Source organism: Acanthochromis polyacanthus, chromosome 19 (genome assembly GCF_021347895.1).
Source record: "Acanthochromis polyacanthus isolate Apoly-LR-REF ecotype Palm Island chromosome 19, KAUST_Apoly_ChrSc, whole genome shotgun sequence".
NCBI classification, from domain to species: domain Eukaryota; kingdom Metazoa; phylum Chordata; class Actinopteri; family Pomacentridae; genus Acanthochromis; species Acanthochromis polyacanthus.
In genome coordinates, this window is record NC_067131.1 from 31023358 (window position 1) to 31041924 (window position 18567).

The window sequence follows — 18567 nt, forward strand, 5'->3', positions numbered from 1 at the left end:
ACCTAGTTCGACACCAGTTTAAAACATACTCAAAACCGAGTTAGAAACTATCCTAAAACTTGTCCCAAAACAAAGTTGAAACGTAGCTGTAATCAGTGTAAAACATATCCAAAACTAAGTTAGAAAACAGTCTGACACCCGTCAAAAAGCCTGAAACTAGTTAGAAACTAGTCTGCAACGTTGTCCCAAACCAAAACTGAAGCTAAGTTGTAAATGAGTGTCACGGTCACAGCTTAAGCTGTGGGCTGTGGCAGTGCTCCCTCCTCCGTTGCTGCTCTCTCTCTTCACAGGTGCGTGCCGTCCTGATGAGCCCCAGGTGCAGACGATCAATTAGCTGGTGGAAGCCAGCAGTTCAACATCTCCGGCATCATATAAAAGTGGACTTCAATCGTCGTCTGCTGCTGGACCGTCTTCGTCCCACAGATAGTTCTGCGTGTCGAACAGTCTGAGCCTTTTAGTAATTCTGTTTTTGTGTAGTTTTTAGTGCTGACTTCTGCCTGCTGTTGGTGACCTGGTTCCTCTGATTCTTCTGTTGTCCCCGGGACTTTGTAGACCGAGAATACTTACCATCTCCTTCGACGTGCCTTCTACGTCTGCCGGCTCACGGGAAAGTCTATACTTTGGCCTGCTTCCTTGGACCCCCTCTGGACACCAATCCCCTCATGGTGCTATCAGAACCCTGGAAGTAAAGGATTACCAGCCTCCCCTGTTGAAGTGAAGCCAGCTCTCCCCTGTAGGGACACTGCCCCCCTTTGAGTCAATAAGGTTTTCCAGCTGTAGTAACACTAGAAACATTTTTGTGATGTTTTCTGTTAGAACCTTAGCGGTATTGTGTCTATCTAGTTTAGTTTTGGGATTAGTTCTGGGCTACTTTCAGTATTACTCAAGGCTAGGTGTAGGTTTAGTTGTTTTCCTACCTTGGTGGTACCAATAGTGGGTTAACTGTAGTTTGTGTTGCTATTAGTCCTCCCTGCCACTAGAGTTCAGAGTTTGCTTTTTGCAACTTTGTAGTTCTGATCCCTGAGTTTAGTTTCTGGTTTTTTTTTTGTGAGTTCCTTTGAGCTTTTTGTAATAAAAAGAAGCTTTGCATTACATCTGTGACACGCACTCTCATTTCCTGCTTCTGAGCCTCTAGTATCCACCGAAACGAGGAGTCTAAAACCTGTACAAAACCAAAGCAAGTTACAAAGACAGATTTGGCCACAAAAAACTCTTTAAATCAGTTCAAAGCAGCTCAAATAAAAATAAGAAACCAGATTTTAAACTTACTTTTACTACAACTACTGCTTCTTTCCTATATCTATCATTACTGCTACTAGAACAGTTTCTGCCATCCATGCTGCTGCATTTAATGCTAACATTCGGCCATGTTGGAAAATGTTTGAGTCCATTTATTTATTCCTGCTGCTACCGTCACTACACCTTCTAGGACTTCTACAGTTTCATATTCTGACCGTGGAAGAGCATCCGTTCATTGGAGTGGTTGTGGTTTTCCTCTGAAACCTCCTTCCTGCGGTGGCTGTACCTCTCCCACAGCTTCTTGTTGCAGACCTTCTGGATCTAAAACACAGATTTTGTTAGTAACTTTTACTACAGCCCCGACAAACACATTCAAATCTAAATAACGGATACCTTGACCAGGTTGTATCTGTTGAAGATTCCTCCAGCATGGCCGCCGTCTCGGTGCTCTCTGATCGTACTCTGCATCTGATCGACACAAACAAGCTTTTACTGGTTCAATCTTATCATGTGAGAAATCTCTTTATTTGATAAAGGCTGGGGGTAGATATAACTTATCTTAGAACAAGGAGTCCTGATCTCAAAACGAAATTAAATACCAGCCCCAAAACAAATCCAAAATCAGTCCAGTTTGTTCTGATTCTGAAGGCATGTGGTTAAGTGTTCCATGATCATCCCAAAAGAGCCCAAAACCCAATTAGAAACCAGCATAACGCCGGCTGAAACGAGTCTAAAACAGTCCAAACCAACTCCTAGATTATTTAGAAACGAGTCCAAAACAAAGTCTAAGAGCAAGACAGTAACTCAAACCGGTCCAAAACCAGCCCCTACACCAGTCAGGAACCACTGAAAAGCCGGTCCCAAACCATCTCCAAAAATAATTAGAAATGAGTCCAAAACCACTTTGAAAACTAGGTCAAACCTCTCCAAAACCAATGTAGAAAGCAGCCCTTTAGGACCTGGTTCTGGTACATAAACAGTACTGCAACTAGTCCAAAGGTAGTTCAGAATCAGAGTAAAACCAGTTAAAAAACAAGTCTAAAACCAAGACAGAAACCAGCCCAACACCGAGTTTAAATCCAAGACAGAAACCAGTAAAAAAAAAAAATCAAGTCCAGAAAGAAAATAAAGCCAGTCCAAAACCAAAACAGAAACTAGTCACAAACCAGGTAAGCCACCAGTGAAAAACCTGTCCTCCTAGTCCTAAAACTGGTCCAGAACAACTAAACAACCCACTGAGAACTAAAGGCTGTGGAGGGGTTCTGTGGACAACTGTTCTAAAGGGTTCTCACTTCACTTTTATTTCTTATAAAACGTCTGTTTCTTGTCTTCTGTGCTGTAATTTCACTGTTCTGCTCTTTTCTTTATGAACCGCATGTACTGCAGGTTTGTTCTTCCCGGTTTTAAAGTGATTTTTACCTTTTAGCCTCCCTGCATTGATAATCAATATTAATATCTGTATAATGATCAGTTTAACCATCGGTATAACGATAAGCATAATAGAACAGTACAGCCATCAGTACCTCCTCCTCCACTGACTGGAACTCTTTATCATCAGCTGAGAGGTCGATCAGAATCGTCCCACTGTTGGCCGTGTTCAGGGTCAGGTAGGGATTCACACCTAAACACACAAAGACAGAAATAAATACAGAAATATGTAAATAAATACAGATAAAATATGTGTTCAGGGTCAGGTAGGGATTCACACCTAAACACACAAAGACAGAAATAAATACAGAAATATGTAAATAAATACAGATAAAATATGTGTTCAGGGTCAGGTAGGGATTCACACCTAAACACACAAAGACAGAAATAAATACAGAAATATACACATAAATACAGATAAAATATGTGTTCAGGGTCAGGTAGGGATTCACACCTAAACACACAAAGACAGAAATAAATACAGAAATATACACATAAATACAGATAAAATATGTGTTCAGGGTCAGGTAGGGATTTACACCTAAACACACAAAGACAGAAATAAATACAGAAATATGTAAATAAATACAGATAAAATATGTGTTCAGGGTCAGGTAGGGATTCACACCTAAACACACAAAGACAGAAATAAATACAGAAATATGTAAATAAATACAGATAAAATATGTGTTCAGGGTCAGGTAGGGATTCACACCTAAACACACAAAGACAGAAATAAATACAGAAATATGTAAATAAATACAGATAAAATATGTGTTCAGGGTCAGGTAGGGATTCACACCTAAACACACAGAAAAATCAGAACCGGACCCAAACATCAGTATTGGGTCGTTACGGTGGTTTCCAAGTATTTATTTAGAAATCCGAATATTCGAGTCTCTCACCCCGACATGAGCCAGCCCTAATAAATATATCAGTAAATATGTAAATAAATACATAAACATTATTCAGGATCAGGTGGGATTCACACCTGAATACACATTTATAAATACAAACACACACATATGTACACTGCAGACCAACATTATCCCACACACTAACAGAAGTATTGTTAACGCGCGTGTGTGTGTGTGTGTGTGTGTCCTGAAGCGTGAGCGTAGTTTCATTGCTTGTGTAACTCTAAAGTGTGCTGAAGTGCGTGTTGGAGTGTGTATTTGTGCTGGTGTGTGTTGGTATGTGTACTGAAGTCTAACTGTGTTGAAGTGTGAGATTGTGTGTTTTGAGGAAGTATCTGTGTGTGTACTGTGTATGCATGTTGAAGTGTGTGTGTTGTTGTATTTTGTGTGTGTTGTTGTGGTGTGTATTGTGTTTGTGTGTGTGTTTTGTGTTTGTGTTGTGTGTGTTTTTATGGTATTTTGTGTGTTTTGTGTGTTGTTGTGGTGTGTATTTTGTGTGTTTTTATGGTGTGTGTGTGTTGTTGTGGTGTGTATTGTGTTTGTGTTTGTGTTTTGTGTTGTGTGTGTTTCTATGGTATTTTGTGTATTTTGTGTGTTTTTATGGTGTGTATTTTGTGTGTTTTTATTGTGTGTGTGTTGTTGTGGTGTATATTTTGTGTTTGTGTTGTTGTGTGTGTTTTTATGGTGTGTATTTTGTGTGTTTTTATGGTGTGTGTGTGTTTTTATGGTGTGTATTTTGTGTGTTTTTATAGTGTGTGTGTGTGTTGTTGTGGTGTGTATTGTGTTTGTGTGTGTGTTTTGTGTTTGTGTTGTGTGTGTTTTTATGGTGTGTATTTTGTGTGTTTTTATGGTGTGTATTTTGTGTGTTTTTATGGTGTGTGTGCGTTGTTGTGGTGTATATTTTGTGTTTGTGTTGTTGTGTGTGTTTTTATGGTGTGTATTTTGTGTGTTTTTATGGTGTGTGTGTGTTGTTGTGGTGTATATTTTGTGTTTGTGTTGTTGTGTGTGTTTTTATGGTGTGTATTTTGTGTGTTTTTATGGTGTGTATTTTGTGTGTTTTTATGGTGTGTGTGTGTTGTTGTGGTGTATATTTTGTGTTTGTGTTGTTGTGTGTGTTTTTATGGTGTGTGTGTGTTGTTGTGGTGTATATTTTGTGTTTGTGTTGTTGTGTGTGTTTTTATGGTGTGTGTGTGTTGTTGTGGTGTATATTTTGTGTTTGTGTTGTTGTGTGTGTTTTTATGGTGTGTGTGTGTTGTTGTGGTGTATATTTTGTGTTTGTGTTGTTGTGTGTGTTTTTATGGTGTGTATTTTGTGTGTTTTTATGGTGTGTATTTTGTGTGTTTTTATGGTGTGTATTTTGTGTGTTTTTATGGTGTGTATTTTGTGTGTTTTTATGGTGTGTGTGTGTTGTTGTGGTGTATATTTTGTGTTTGTGTTGTTGTGTGTGTTTTTATGGTGTGTGTGTGTTGTTGTGGTGTATATTTTGTGTTTGTGTTGCTGTGTGTGTTTTTATGGTGTGTGTGTGTTGTTGTGGTGTATATTTTGTGTTTGTGTTGCTGTGTGTGTTTTTATGGTGTGTGTGTGTTGTTGTGGTGTATATTTTGTGTTTGTGTTGTTGTGTGTGTTTTTATGGTGTGTATTTTGTGTGTTTTTATGGTGTGTATTTTGTGTGTTTTTATGGTGTGTATTTTGTGTGTTTTTATGGTTTGTATTTTGTGTGTTTTATGGTGTGTATTTTGTGTGTTTTTATGGTGTGTGTGCGTTGTTGTGGTGTATATTTTGTGTTTGTGTTGCTGTGTGTGTTTTTATGGTGTGTGTGCGTTGTTGTGGTGTATATTTTGTGTTTGTGTTGTTGTGTGTGTTTTTATGGTGTGTGTGTGTTGTTGTGGTGTATATTTTGTGTTTGTGTTGTTGTGTGTGTTTTTATGGTGTGTGTGCGTTGTTGTGGTGTATATTTTGTGTTTGTGTTGTTGTGTGTGTTTTTATGGTGTGTGTGTGTTGTTGTGGTGTATATTTTGTGTTTGTGTTGCTGTGTGTGTTTTTATGGTGTGTGTGCGTTGTTGTGGTGTATATTTTGTGTTTGTGTTGCTGTGTGTGTTTTTATGGTGTGTGTGTGTTGTTGTGGTGTATATTTTGTGTTTGTGTTGTTGTGTGTGTTTTTATGGTGTGTGTGTGTTGTTGTGGTGTATATTTTGTGTTTGTGTTGCTGTGTGTGTTTTATGGTGTGTGTGCGTTGTTGTGGTGTATATTTTGTGTTTGTGTTGCTGTGTGTGTTTTTATGGTGTGTATTTTGTGCGTCCTCACTCTGAGGGCCGCTGATGAGTCTCTCCACTCCTTTGATGATTTTGTGTCGGTGACCGTAAGCGTTGATGCCGATTTCCTTCAGCTCCCGATGGCCCATCTCCACCAGCACGTCCAGGGTGATCTACACACACAGACACACACACACACACACACACAGACACACACACACACACAGCAGGTAAACGGCATCAAAAAAATTCACAAAAATGAGGTTTGTCACAATATTATAATAATCTGAGATGTTCCTGCAGCTCCGTTGTTCAAAGCTATAAATACGGTCTGCAGAATTCACACAAACACACAACATTCTGTACATTTTTTGTAATTTTCAACCATTTTTTCATTAATTCTTGTCAAATTCAGTCATTCTGGTGACACTTTAAATAGTTTTGCCACAAAATATCAGTCCTTTTGGTAAAGTTTAAGGTTATTTCAGAAATATTTGGGTAATCTTGGGGAAATTCTCCACATTCTGCACATTTCTGGTCATGCTTTAGGTTATTTTTGAAGAGTTCTGTTATTTGTGGACTAAATTTAAAACATTTAAGTAAAGTTTACTTATAAAGAACTTCTCACAGACAAAAAAATCATAAAGTAAAGACATAAAAATACATAAAATAACCCCCACTATGTAGACACTCTAATTTTGAATCATTTTCATCAGTTTCTGAACAATAGTGGACACATTTTGGTCATTTTAGTCGTATTTATATCATTTTTGACAAGTTCTGTTGTTTTTGGATAAACTTTGAGTCAGAGACAAATCTGAACAAGTTTTCAACCATTTAGGATAAATTCTGAGTCATTTTGAACAATATTTGAATAATTGTGGACAAATTTTGAGACATTTTGGACGAACTTTCAGTAATCAAAGTCTTCATGATCAAAGTCTGAGCCATTTAGGAAAAATTATGAATAATTTTCAGCAATTTCTGAATAACGGTGGACAGTTTTGACTCATTTCTCAGTACAGTTAGGACTAATTTTGAACCATTTTTAAGTAATTTTTGGTTGTATTTTAGGTTATTTTGAATACTTTTGGTTGATTTGGACAAACTGAGTAATTTAAGTCTTTATGAACAAGATTTCTGCCATTTTGGAAAAAATTCTGAGTTATTTTCAGCAAAGTTTCAAAAATTGTGAATAGATTTTGAGTCATTTCGGTCGCATTTTAAATAGATTCGTTGCAAATTTTCAGTCAGTTTTGGTAGTTTTTGCCTGTAGATGAAGCAGCTCTGTTCTTCACGTTGCTGTGTTTTAAAAATGTGTTTGATCATCAGGACTTCAGTGGGAGGAGGTGATGTTAACGTTACCTGCACTAGTCAGTGATTAGAATTCAGTCTGAAGAGTCTCTGAATCATCTTCCACCTCCTCCAAAGAAATAATTACAAATGAAATCAGCTCCTCTAACTTAAATCCCCTGCAGAGACACGATCTTTTTCATTTTAATACGGATCTCTGGGTTTTATCTTCTCAGAGCGAAATTCACCTTTTTCATGTAAAAATGGAACAAAATCTGTTGGAAACGCGTTAAAATCAACATATAGCCTGCCTGGAATCCAATTAGACGACAGAAAACAAATGAAAGGTGACAGGAGAGCTGGGATTGGTTCATCCATCCATCCATCCTCTATACACCGCTTTATCCTCATTAGGGTCGCGGGGGGAGCTGGAGTCTATCCCAGCTGACTCGGGCGAAGGCAAGGGACACCCAGGACAGGTCGCCAGTCTGTCGCAGGGCTACATACACAGACGAACACTGGGATTGGTTCATATTTAGTCGAATTAAAAGCAGCTAAATTATCTGTTAGTAGCTCCTGTCAAGATGTGACACAAAATATCTACAAAAAGACAAAAAAAACTATCTTAAAAAGACGTAAAACAACCAAGATGTGACACAAAATATCTACAAAAAGACAAAACAATTTTAAAAAGACGTAAAACAACCAAGATGAAGCAAAATTTCCAAAATGCTACAAAATGTCTTCCAGCAAACATAATAGAATCCCAATGTGACCCTAAACGATCACAAAAGAAGTAAAATATCGTGAAATGTGACACAAAATAACCTGAAAAAGACGTAAACCAACCAAAATGTTGCACAAAGCAACAACGTTACGCAAAATGATCACAAAAATAAGTTTTTTACATCATTTGACATCACACTTACTGAAGTTTAAAGTGCTTTCTGTCTTGGTTTGTTCTGTAATCTGTTACCAGATCTAGCTTTATGTCAGAAACCTGCTGCTTCCACTGGACTGAGATCTGGGGTAAAAGGACCTTGCAGACTGAGAAGATGCTTTCTGACCTGCTCCCTGTGGAAGATCTCCAGGAGATGATCCAGTCCCAGGTTCTTCAGGATCTGACAGATGCTCAGCTCACACTCTGGAACACACAACAGATTCCTGTCATTTCTGCACACTGGTGGCAAAAAAACAACATTTAACACTGCAGGATGAAGGCTGAAGTTCCTTAACTAGAATGTGATGCAAAACAAACACGTAAAGACGTAAAACAAGCACAAAGTGACACAAAACAACCACAAAAGGATGTAAAACGACCATAATGTGACAGACAATGACTAAAAAATTTATCAAAATGCAATACAAAACAACAGCAAAAAGACGTAAAACAATCTGATTCTGTGTTAGAGAGCCCCAAAGAAGTAAAACAGCCACAATGTGACACAAGATGATCACAGAAATATGGAAAACAACCACAATTAGATGTGAAACAACCAAAACGTCTTCCAGAAAACATAAAACAACCACAATGTAACGCGAAATGATATAAAATAACCTTAAAAAAGGCATAAAATGATCACAAAAAGGCGTAAAACGACATGAAATGCGACGCAAAATCACCACAACCATCAACTCTGGTCATGTTTTAAGTTACTTTTGACACATTTTGTTATTTCTGGACAAGTTTTAAGACATTTAGGCCACATTGAGAGTAATTTTAACCATTTTTAAGTCATTTTTTGTCGTGTTTTAGGTCATTCTTGGCAAGTTTGTTATTTTGGGCAAGTTTTAAACCATTCAGGACAAAATCTGAATAATTTTCAACTATTTCTGAATAACTGCAGTCATTTTTTGTCGTGTTTTAGATCATTTTTGAGAAGCTCTTATTTTTGGACGAGATGTAAGCCATATAGAACTAATTCTGAATCATTTTCAGCAACTTCTGATTATCAGTGGACAGATTTTTTTCTAATATTGGACATATTTTAAGTCTTGCTTTGAGTTCCGCCTCATCATCTCTCACCTTCCTCTTTCCTCTCAGAGCTCAGCGATTCTTCGGCGTCCGACGTCTCAGGAAACGTCGAGGACGACGAAGGCGGCGGCGATGAAGACGAGGAGTTTGCAGCAGCAGCAGCAGCAGCAGCGACGTCACTGTTGGTGGAAGCTGCAGCGTCCAGATCTGAGGAGGAGGATGAAGAGGAGGAAGAGGAGGAGGAGAGGAGCGGTGGGACGATGGGCGGAGCTACAGAGGACGCCGCCGCCACGCTGATGACCTGAGGTTTAAAACAGCCGGGGAGGGCCGAGGGAGGCATCGCTGCCAAGAGGAGAGCTCGGACATCATCAGCCTGCAGGAGGAGGAAGAAGGTCTGAGAAAGAACCTGACGTTCTCTGATCAGTGCAGAAGAAGATGTGTCTCTGGAAATGTGACTGAATTCTGTGTAAATGTGACTAAATTCTGTGTAAATGCGACCGGATTCTGTGTAAATGTGACCGGATTCTGTGTAAATGTGACCGGATTCTGTGTAAATGTGACCGGATTCTGTGTACATGCGACCGGATTCTGTGTAAATGCGACCGAATTCTGTGTAAATGTGACCGGATTCTGTGTAAATGTGACCAAATTCTGTGTACATGCGACCAAATTCTGTGTAAATGCGACCGGATTCTGTGTAAATGCGACCGGATTCTGTGTAAATGCGACCGAATTCTGTGTAAATGCGACCGCATTCTGTGTAAATGCGACCGGATTCTGTGTAAATGCGACCGGATTCTGTGTACATGCGACCGGATTCTGTGTACATGCGACCAAATTCTGTGTAAATGCGACCGGATTCTGTGTACATGCGACCAAATTCTGTGTACATGGGACCGGATTCTGTGTAAATGCGACCGGATTCTGTGTAAATGCGACCGGAGTCTGTGTACATGCGACCAAATTCTGTGTAAATGCGACCGGATTCTGTGTAAATGCGACCGGATTCTGTGTACATGCGACCAAATTCTGTGTACATGCGACCGGATTCTGTGTACATGCGACCGAATTCTGTGTAAATGCGACAAAATTCTGTGTAAATGCGACCGGATTCTGTGTACATGCGACCGGATTCTGTGTACATGCGACCAAATTCTGTGTACATGCGACCGGATTCTGTGTAAATGCGACCGGATTCTGTGTACATGCGACCAAATTCTGTGTAAATGCGACCGGATTCTGTGTAAATGCGACCGGATTCTGTGTACAAGCGACCAAATTCTGTGTACATGCGACCGGATTCTGTGTACATGCGACCGAATTCTGTGTAAATGCGACAAAATTCTGTGTAAATGCGACCGGATTCTGTGTACATGCGACCGGATTCTGTGTACATGCGACAAAATTCTGTGTAAATGCGACCGGATTCTGTGTACATGCGACCGGATTCTGTGTACATGCGACCAAATTCTGTGTACATGCGACCGGATTCTGTGTACATGTGACCGAATTCTGTGTAAATGCGACCGAATTCTGTGTAAATGCGACCGAATTCTGTGTAAATGCGACCAAATTCTGTGTACATGCGACCGGATTCTGTGTACATGCGACCGGATTCTGTGTAAATGCGACCGGATTCTGTGTAAATGCGACCGGATTCTGTGTACATGCGACCAAATTCTGTGTACATGCGACCGGATTCTATGTACATGCGACCGAATTCTGTGTAAATGCGACAAAATTCTGTGTAAAAGCGACCGGATTCTGTGTACATGCGACCAAATTCTGTGTAAATGCGACCGGATTCTGTGTACATGCGACCGGATTCTGTGTACATGCGACCAAATTCTGTGTACATGCGACCGGATTCTGTGTACATGTGACCGAATTCTGTGTAAATGCGACCGAATTCTGTATAAATGCGACCGAATTCTGTGTAAATGCGACCAAATTCTGTGTACATGCGACCGGATTCTGTGTAAATGCGACCAAATTCTGTGTAAATGCGACCGAATTCTGTGTAAATGCGACCGGATTCTGTGTAAATGCGACCGGATTCTGTGTACATGCGACCGGATTCTGTGTACATGCGACCGGATTCTGTGTACATGCGACCGAATTCTGTGTACATGCGACCGAATTCTGTGTAAATGTGACTAAATTCTGTGTAAATGCGACCGGATTCTGTGTAAATGCGACCGGATTCTGTGTAAATGCGACCGGATTCTGTGTAAATGCGACCGGATTCTGTGTAAATGCGACCGGATTCTGTGTACATGCGACCAAATTCTGTGTACATGCGACCGGATTCTATGTACATGCGACCAAATTCTGTGTACATGCGACCGGATTCTGTGTACATGTGACCGAATTCTGTGTAAATGCGACCGAATTCTGTATAAATGCGACCGAATTCTGTGTAAATGCGACCAAATTCTGTGTACATGCGACCGGATTCTGTGTAAATGCGACCAAATTCTGTGTAAATGCGACCGAATTCTGTGTAAATGCGACCGGATTCTGTGTAAATGCGACCGGATTCTGTGTACATGCGACCGGATTCTGTGTACATGCGACCGGATTCTGTGTACATGCGACCGAATTCTGTGTACATGCGACCGAATTCTGTGTAAATGTGACTAAATTCTGTGTAAATGCGACCGGATTCTGTGTAAATGCGACCGGATTCTGTGTAAATGCGACCGAATTCTGTGTAAATGCGACCGGATTCTGTGTAAATGCGACCGGATTCTGTGTACATGCGACCGCATTCTGTGTAAATGCGACCGGATTCTGTGTAAATGCGACCGGATTCTGTGTAAATGCGACCGAATTCTGTGTAAATGCGACCGCATTCTGTGTAAATGCGACCGGATTCTGTGTAAATGCGACCGGATTCTGTGTACATGCGACCGGATTCTGTGTACATGCGACCAAATTCTGTGTAAATGCGACCGGATTCTGTGTACATGCGACCAAATTCTGTGTAAATGCGACCGGATTCTGTGTAAATGCGACCGGATTCTGTGTAAATGCGACCGGATTCTGTGTACATGCGACCAAATTCTGTGTAAATGCGACCGGATTCTGTGTAAATGCGACCGGATTCTGTGTACATGCGACCAAATTCTGTGTACATGCGACCGGATTCTGTGTACATGCGACCGAATTCTGTGTAAATGCGACAAAATTCTGTGTAAATGCGACCGGATTCTGTGTACATGCGACCGGATTCTGTGTACATGCGACCAAATTCTGTGTACATGCGACCGGATTCTGTGTAAATGCGACCGGATTCTGTGTACATGCGACCAAATTCTGTGTAAATGCGACCGGATTCTGTGTAAATGCGACCGGATTCTGTGTACAAGCGACCAAATTCTGTGTACATGCGACCGGATTCTGTGTACATGCGACCAAATTCTGTGTACATGCGACCGGATTCTGTGTACATGTGACCGAATTCTGTGTAAATGCGACCGAATTCTGTGTAAATGCGACCGAATTCTGTGTACATGCGACCGGATTCTGTGTAAATGCGACCGGATTCTGTGTAAATGCGACCGGATTCTGTGTAAATGCGACCGGATTCTGTGTACATGCGACCAAATTCTGTGTACATGCGACCGGATTCTGTGTACATGTGACCGAATTCTGTGTAAATGCGACCGAATTCTGTGTAAATGCGACCGAATTCTGTGTAAATGCGACCGGATTCTGTGTACATGCGACCGGATTCTGTGTACATGCGACCGGATTCTGTGTACATGCGACCGAATTCTGTGTACATGCGACCGAATTCTGTGTAAATGTGACTAAATTCTGTGTAAATGCGACCGGATTCTGTGTAAATGTGACCGGATTCTGTGTAAATGCGACCGAATTCTGTGTAAATGCGACCGGATTCTGTGTAAATGCGACCGGATTCTGTGTAAATGCGACCGGATTCTGTGTAAATGCGACCGCATTCTGTGTAAATGCGACCGCATTCTGTGTAAATGCGACCGGATTCTGTGTACATGCGACCGGATTCTGTGTACATGCGACCGGATTCTGTGTACATGCGACCAAATTCTGTGTACATGCGACCGGATTCTGTGTAAATGCGACCGGATTCTGTGTAAATGCGACCAAATTCTGTGTACATGCGACCGGATTCTGTGTACATGCGACCAAATTCTGTGTACATGCGACCGGATTCTGTGTACATGCGACCGAATTCTGTGTAAATGCGACCAAATTCTGTGTAAATGCGACCGGATTCTGTGTACATGCGACCAAATTCTGTGTACATGCGACCGGATTCTGTGTACATGCGACCGAATTCTGTGTAAATGCGACAAAATTCTGTGTAAATGCGACCGGATTCTGTGTACATGCGACCGGATTCTGTGTACATGCGACCAAATTCTGTGTACATGCGACCGGATTCTGTGTAAATGCGACCGGATTCTGTGTACATGCGACCAAATTCTGTGTAAATGCGACCGGATTCTGTGTACATGCGACCGGATTCTGTGTACATGCGACCAAATTCTGTGTACATGCGACCGGATTCTGTGTACATGCGACCGAATTCTGTGTAAATGCGACCGAATTCTGTGTAAATGCGACCAAATTCTGTGTACATGCGACCGGATTCTGTGTAAATGCGACCGAATTCTGTGTAAATGCGACCGAATTCTGTGTAAATGCGACCGGATTCTGTGTACATGCGACCAAATTCTGTGTACATGCGACCAAATTCTGTGTACATGCGACCGAATTCTGTGTAAATGTGACTAAATTCTGTGTAAATGCGACCGGATTCTGTGTAAATGTGACCGGATTCTGTGTAAATGCGACCGAATTCTGTGTAAATGCGACCGGATTCTGTGTAAATGCGACCGGATTCTGTGTAAATGCGACCGGATTCTGTGTACATGCGACTAAATTCTCTGTATTACAGATATTCATTAAAAATATTGAGATTTTAGAAGTTGCTTCCACGTTTTTGTTGCACATTTGAATCTTTGAAATCCAGCAGCAGTAGAAGTGAGCACAGGGAGCAGGAGAGAAGAAAATATTCACAACAGTTTCATTTTCACCGCATAAACTATGAATATTAATAAAGATATTAGTGAAATTTAACCTTCATATATGAAAATATGCTGAGTTTTTTTTCTCACGTTGAATTTTGCGTCTGTTTGAAGAACAATATCTGGAAATATTAAAGATAAAAACCTGAGTTGTTCTGATTTCTCATCATGATACTGATTCAGAATCTGAAATATTGGACAGTAGATCAAATCATGTTAGTTAAAATATGTTACAAATAATGAAAGTATTGATAAAGCAGACGTCAACTAGTGACATCTTCTGTCACGATAACACAAACTAAACACACAGAATACTTTAATAGGAAATATTTGGTCAGAAAATGGAAAACTGTCATTTTCGCTGCACTGATTGAGCAGACACCAAAACAAAAGGCATCTTGTAAAATACTGTGTTTTTAGGGTAAAATTTTTATAAATATCTCCATAAATATTCACTCTATGTTCTAAAAGGTTGAAACAATGCTTTGAGCTGGAACAAACCACTTACAATGTAATAACACGCATATATTTTGATAAACTGACATTCTGTAGAAAGCTGTTCCACTCTGACATGAAAGAGGCTTAAAATGTAAAAACAAATTGAACTGATCAAGATTGAAGGTTTTCTGTTTTATATATGAAGTGAAAATATCAGAAATATCATTTTAAATGTTCACAGTTTATGAGAGGAAACTTTCTGTTCATCTGAGTGGAGCTGAGATGGAATAACCCAATCAGAACGTCGTGTTTTAAGGAGTGCTGCCCGTTAAATCAGACGCACCGTGACCAGGTCCAACGGCGACTGTCCTTCCTGGTTCCGGAGCGACGGGTCGGCGCCGTGAGCCAATAGGAGCGCACACAGCTGCGTCCGGCCCTTCTGGGCGGCTTCGTGCAGCGGCGTGAACGCCCACTTATCGGTGGCGTTGACGCAGGCGTCGTATTTGATGAGCAGCGCCGCCACGTCCACATGCTGCCGAAACGAGACCACAGGAAATGAGGTCGTTAGTTAACGAGAGACTCATTTAACGAGTAAATTAATCATGGACGTCCTCATCCACACAGCAGGGGGCGCTGCAGGGGGAGCTCACTGAGGCACAGCTACATGTTTGCATTCTAAAAACATGTTTTTGTTGTGAGACTTTCCAGATACAGCATCCACAGTTGATACAAAATAAACAAGCGCCATCCACTGGCGGCCACAAAAATGACAACAAAAACAGTAGGATTAGAAAGTGTGCATCAGCCTGTAAGATCTAAATTCTCTATTATTTACAAGCAGCTTAGTTCAAACAGTGTTCACTGAGGTGTTTTGCTCCTCTCACCCCGTAGGAGGCAGCGTTGTGCAGAGGAATCAGGCCTCCTTTGTCCTGAGAGTTCACCTCGGCTCCGTGCTGCAGCAGAAACTCGGCCACCTCCAGGTTGTTGTAACCGGCTGAAGCACGGAAACACAAGAAACGGCAGAAAAACAAACACTTTATCCTGATGAAAGCTGCAAACACAACCACTGGAAGTACTGTGTTTATCTACCTGTCCTGTTCAGGTGTGTGTCCAGGTACTTGTTAAGATGTGTTAATTACACGTTCAGGTGTGTCGTTCACCTGCCAGCTGTGTGGCTTACCTGCCAGCTGTGTGGCTTACCTGCCAGGTGTGTGGCTTACCTGCCAGGTGTGTGGCTCACCTGCCAGCTGTGTGGCTCACCTGCCAACTGTGTGGCTTACCTGCCAGGTGTGTGGCTTACCTGCCAGGTGTGTGGTTTACCTGCCAGGTGTGTGGCTTACCTGCCAGCTGTGTGGCTTACCTGCCAGGTGTGTGGCTTACCTGCCAGCTGTGTGGCTTACCTGCCAGCTGTGTGGCTTACCTGCCAGGTGTGTGGCTTACCTGCCAGGTGTGTGGCTTACCTGCCAGGTGTGTGGCTTACCTGCCAGGTGTGTCATTCACCTGCCAGGTGTGTGGCTTACCTGCCAGGTGTGTGGCTTACCTGCCAGCTGTGTGGCTTACCTGCCAGGTGTGTGGTTTACCTGCCAGGTGTGTGGCTTACCTGCCAGCTGTGTGGCTTACCTGCCAGCTGTGTGGCTTACCTGCCAGGTGTGTGGTTTACCTGCCAGGTGTGTGGCTTACCTGCCAGGTGTGTGGCTTACCTGCCAGGTGTGTGGCTTACCTGCCAGCTGTGTGGCTTACCTGCCAGGTGTGTGGCTTACCTGCCAGGTGTGTGGCTTACCTGCCAGGTGTGTCATTCACCTGCCAGGTGTGTGGCTTACCTGCCAGGTGTGTGGCTTACCTGCCAGCTGTGTGGCTTACCTGCCAGGTGTGTGGTTTACCTGCCAGGTGTGTGGCTTACCTGCCAGCTGTGTGGCTTACCTGCCAGCTGTGTGGCTTACCTGCCAGGTGTGTGGTTTACCTGCCAGCTGTGTGGCTTACCTGCCAGGTGTGTGGTTTACCTGCCAGGTGTGTGGCTTACCTGCCAGGTGTGTGGCTTACCTGCCAGCTGTGTGGCTTACCTGCCAGGTGTGTGGTTTACCTGCCAGGTGTGTGGCTTACCTGCCAGGTGTAGTGGTGTGGAGTGTCTCCCCTGAGTGTCTCTACAGTTGACGTTGTCTTGTGTGCACAGTTTCTTCACTCTGGCCAGGCAGCCTTTCTTGGCAGCGTCCAGCAGGGCGGCGTCGCCTCGCAGCAGGTCCTGGATGTCCGTGTCGGCGTCCTTCACCAGATCCAGAGGAGTGTTACCGTCCCGGTTCTTCCGGGTCGGGTCGGCGCCGTGCTGGAGGAAGGAAAGAACCAAGAACTTTAGTGGGCACATTTTCTGGATAAGACCAACCTTAGATTCTTCTTTTAAATTTGTTGACCTTTAACATGAACAAAAAGCAGCTGGAGAACTGAAGTTGTAGAAAGTCGTATTAATCTAATGTTCTCAGTTTTATGGCCTCCTAACGTCTCGAGTGATTCTGATCGACTACAGCTGCTGACTCCTCTGATCAGTTTAAATAGAACCATTAGATCCACTTATTAGACTCAAACACTACAGGGGGAAAGTCTGAGGAGCTCAACAAAGATCTGAAGAAGAAAATCATTGACTGGAACTCAAAAGCTCCACTCATCACATGGACAAAGAAAAGGTTCCGGAGGAACGTTCTGAGGTCAGATGGAACAAAACCTGAAGGTGAGGCCTTTAACCCCAAGAACACCAAACCTACCAGCAAGCATGGAGGTGGCAGTATCATGCTCTGGGGCTTTCTAGAAGAACTTCTGGACTGGTTTCAGACTGGATGGTGGACTGGTTCTGGACTTTTTTGGGACTGGTTCATGTTTGGTTCCAGTCTTGTTTCTCCTGGTTCTGGTTCTGGATGTAGTTTAAAGTTGGTTTAGGATGTATTTTACTCTGGTTTCAGATGGTCTTGGGCGGGTCGTTTTTTTAGGAGTTGTTTAGGTTTGGCTTTGGTTCTGGTGTTGTCCTGGTTTTAGACCTTTTTCAGGACTGGTTGCAGACTGTTTCTAGAACTGGTTGAAGTTTTAATTTAAGACTGTCTTGGGTGGGTCTTTTTTTTGACCCCAAAAACACCAAACCTACTACCAAGCATGGAGGTGGCAGCATCATGCTCTGTGGAACTGGAGCTTTCCACAAAGTAAATTGAACAATAGAGAAGGAGGATCACCTCCAAGTTCTTCAGGAAAACCTAAAACCATCAGCAGAAGGTTGATGTTGGACACAGCTGGATGTTTCAACAAGACAATGAACCCAAACACACATCAGACGTGGTAAAGAAATGGTTCCATCAGGATGGAATGAAGGTTCGAGACTGGTCTCCCCAAAGTCCTGACTGAAACCCATCAAGAACCAGAATTGGTGCCATTCCACTAAATCTGTGGCCTTTCTGACCCAGACTTGAGTCAGTTAAATTGATAGTGTAATGATACCGCCACCTCCATGCCTGATGGCAGGTATAGTGTTCAGAGGAGTCAAAGATAAACCAGAAGAACTGAACTGAGGTGGAAATGGACAAATTTAACCAAATACTATCATTTCTGTTTGTATATTTATGACACAGCAGATTTTGTCATATTTCTAGAAGATTATTAATAAATAAAGACAGAACCAAATAACAGGACCTGGGTTCTTCACGGTGGACCCGCTGGTGTTTGTACCTGCAGCAGGAGTTTACAGATGTCGTATTTTCCTTTGGCGGCGGCTTCGTGGAGAGGCGTGAACTTCCAGAGGTCGGCCACGTTGACGACGGCGCCGTGGAGAACCAACAGTTCTGCAACCTCATGGTGACCGTATGAACAGGCGTTATGGAGCGGAACCAGACCTCTGAGGAGGAGGAACATGGAGGGAAGTCTTTGAGAAACTTCACTTCAGCTCAGCACAGTTTAAGTTCCTCACCCTTTGT

The 18567-nt window shown here is 42.3% G+C and overlaps 1 protein-coding gene and 1 long non-coding RNA gene across 2 annotated transcripts in view; both read right to left on the reverse strand.

Moving 5' to 3' along the window:
- LOC110968418 (poly [ADP-ribose] polymerase tankyrase-2) overlaps nt 1-18567 on the reverse strand; it is a 53445-nt gene that overhangs the window by 15696 nt on the left and 19182 nt on the right. The window contains exons 18-27 of the mRNA XM_022218301.2: nt 18323-18488; nt 16721-16940; nt 15505-15614; nt 14964-15152; nt 9156-9477; nt 8197-8273; nt 5889-6009; nt 2763-2860; nt 1633-1707; nt 1455-1560 (exon numbers count right to left, since the gene is read on the reverse strand). Coding sequence (XP_022073993.2) covers nt 1455-1560; nt 1633-1707; nt 2763-2860; nt 5889-6009; nt 8197-8273; nt 9156-9477; nt 14964-15152; nt 15505-15614; nt 16721-16940; nt 18323-18488 — 1484 coding nt within the window. The remainder of the gene's footprint in view (nt 1-1454; nt 1561-1632; nt 1708-2762; nt 2861-5888; nt 6010-8196; nt 8274-9155; nt 9478-14963; nt 15153-15504; nt 15615-16720; nt 16941-18322; nt 18489-18567) is intronic.
- On the reverse strand, nt 16053-16619 carry LOC127531083 (uncharacterized). Its single transcript, XR_007937953.1, has 3 exons — nt 16601-16619; nt 16321-16340; nt 16053-16240 (listed from the first exon to the last, which is right to left on the reverse strand). It is a non-coding gene; the product is annotated as an uncharacterized LOC127531083 (long non-coding RNA).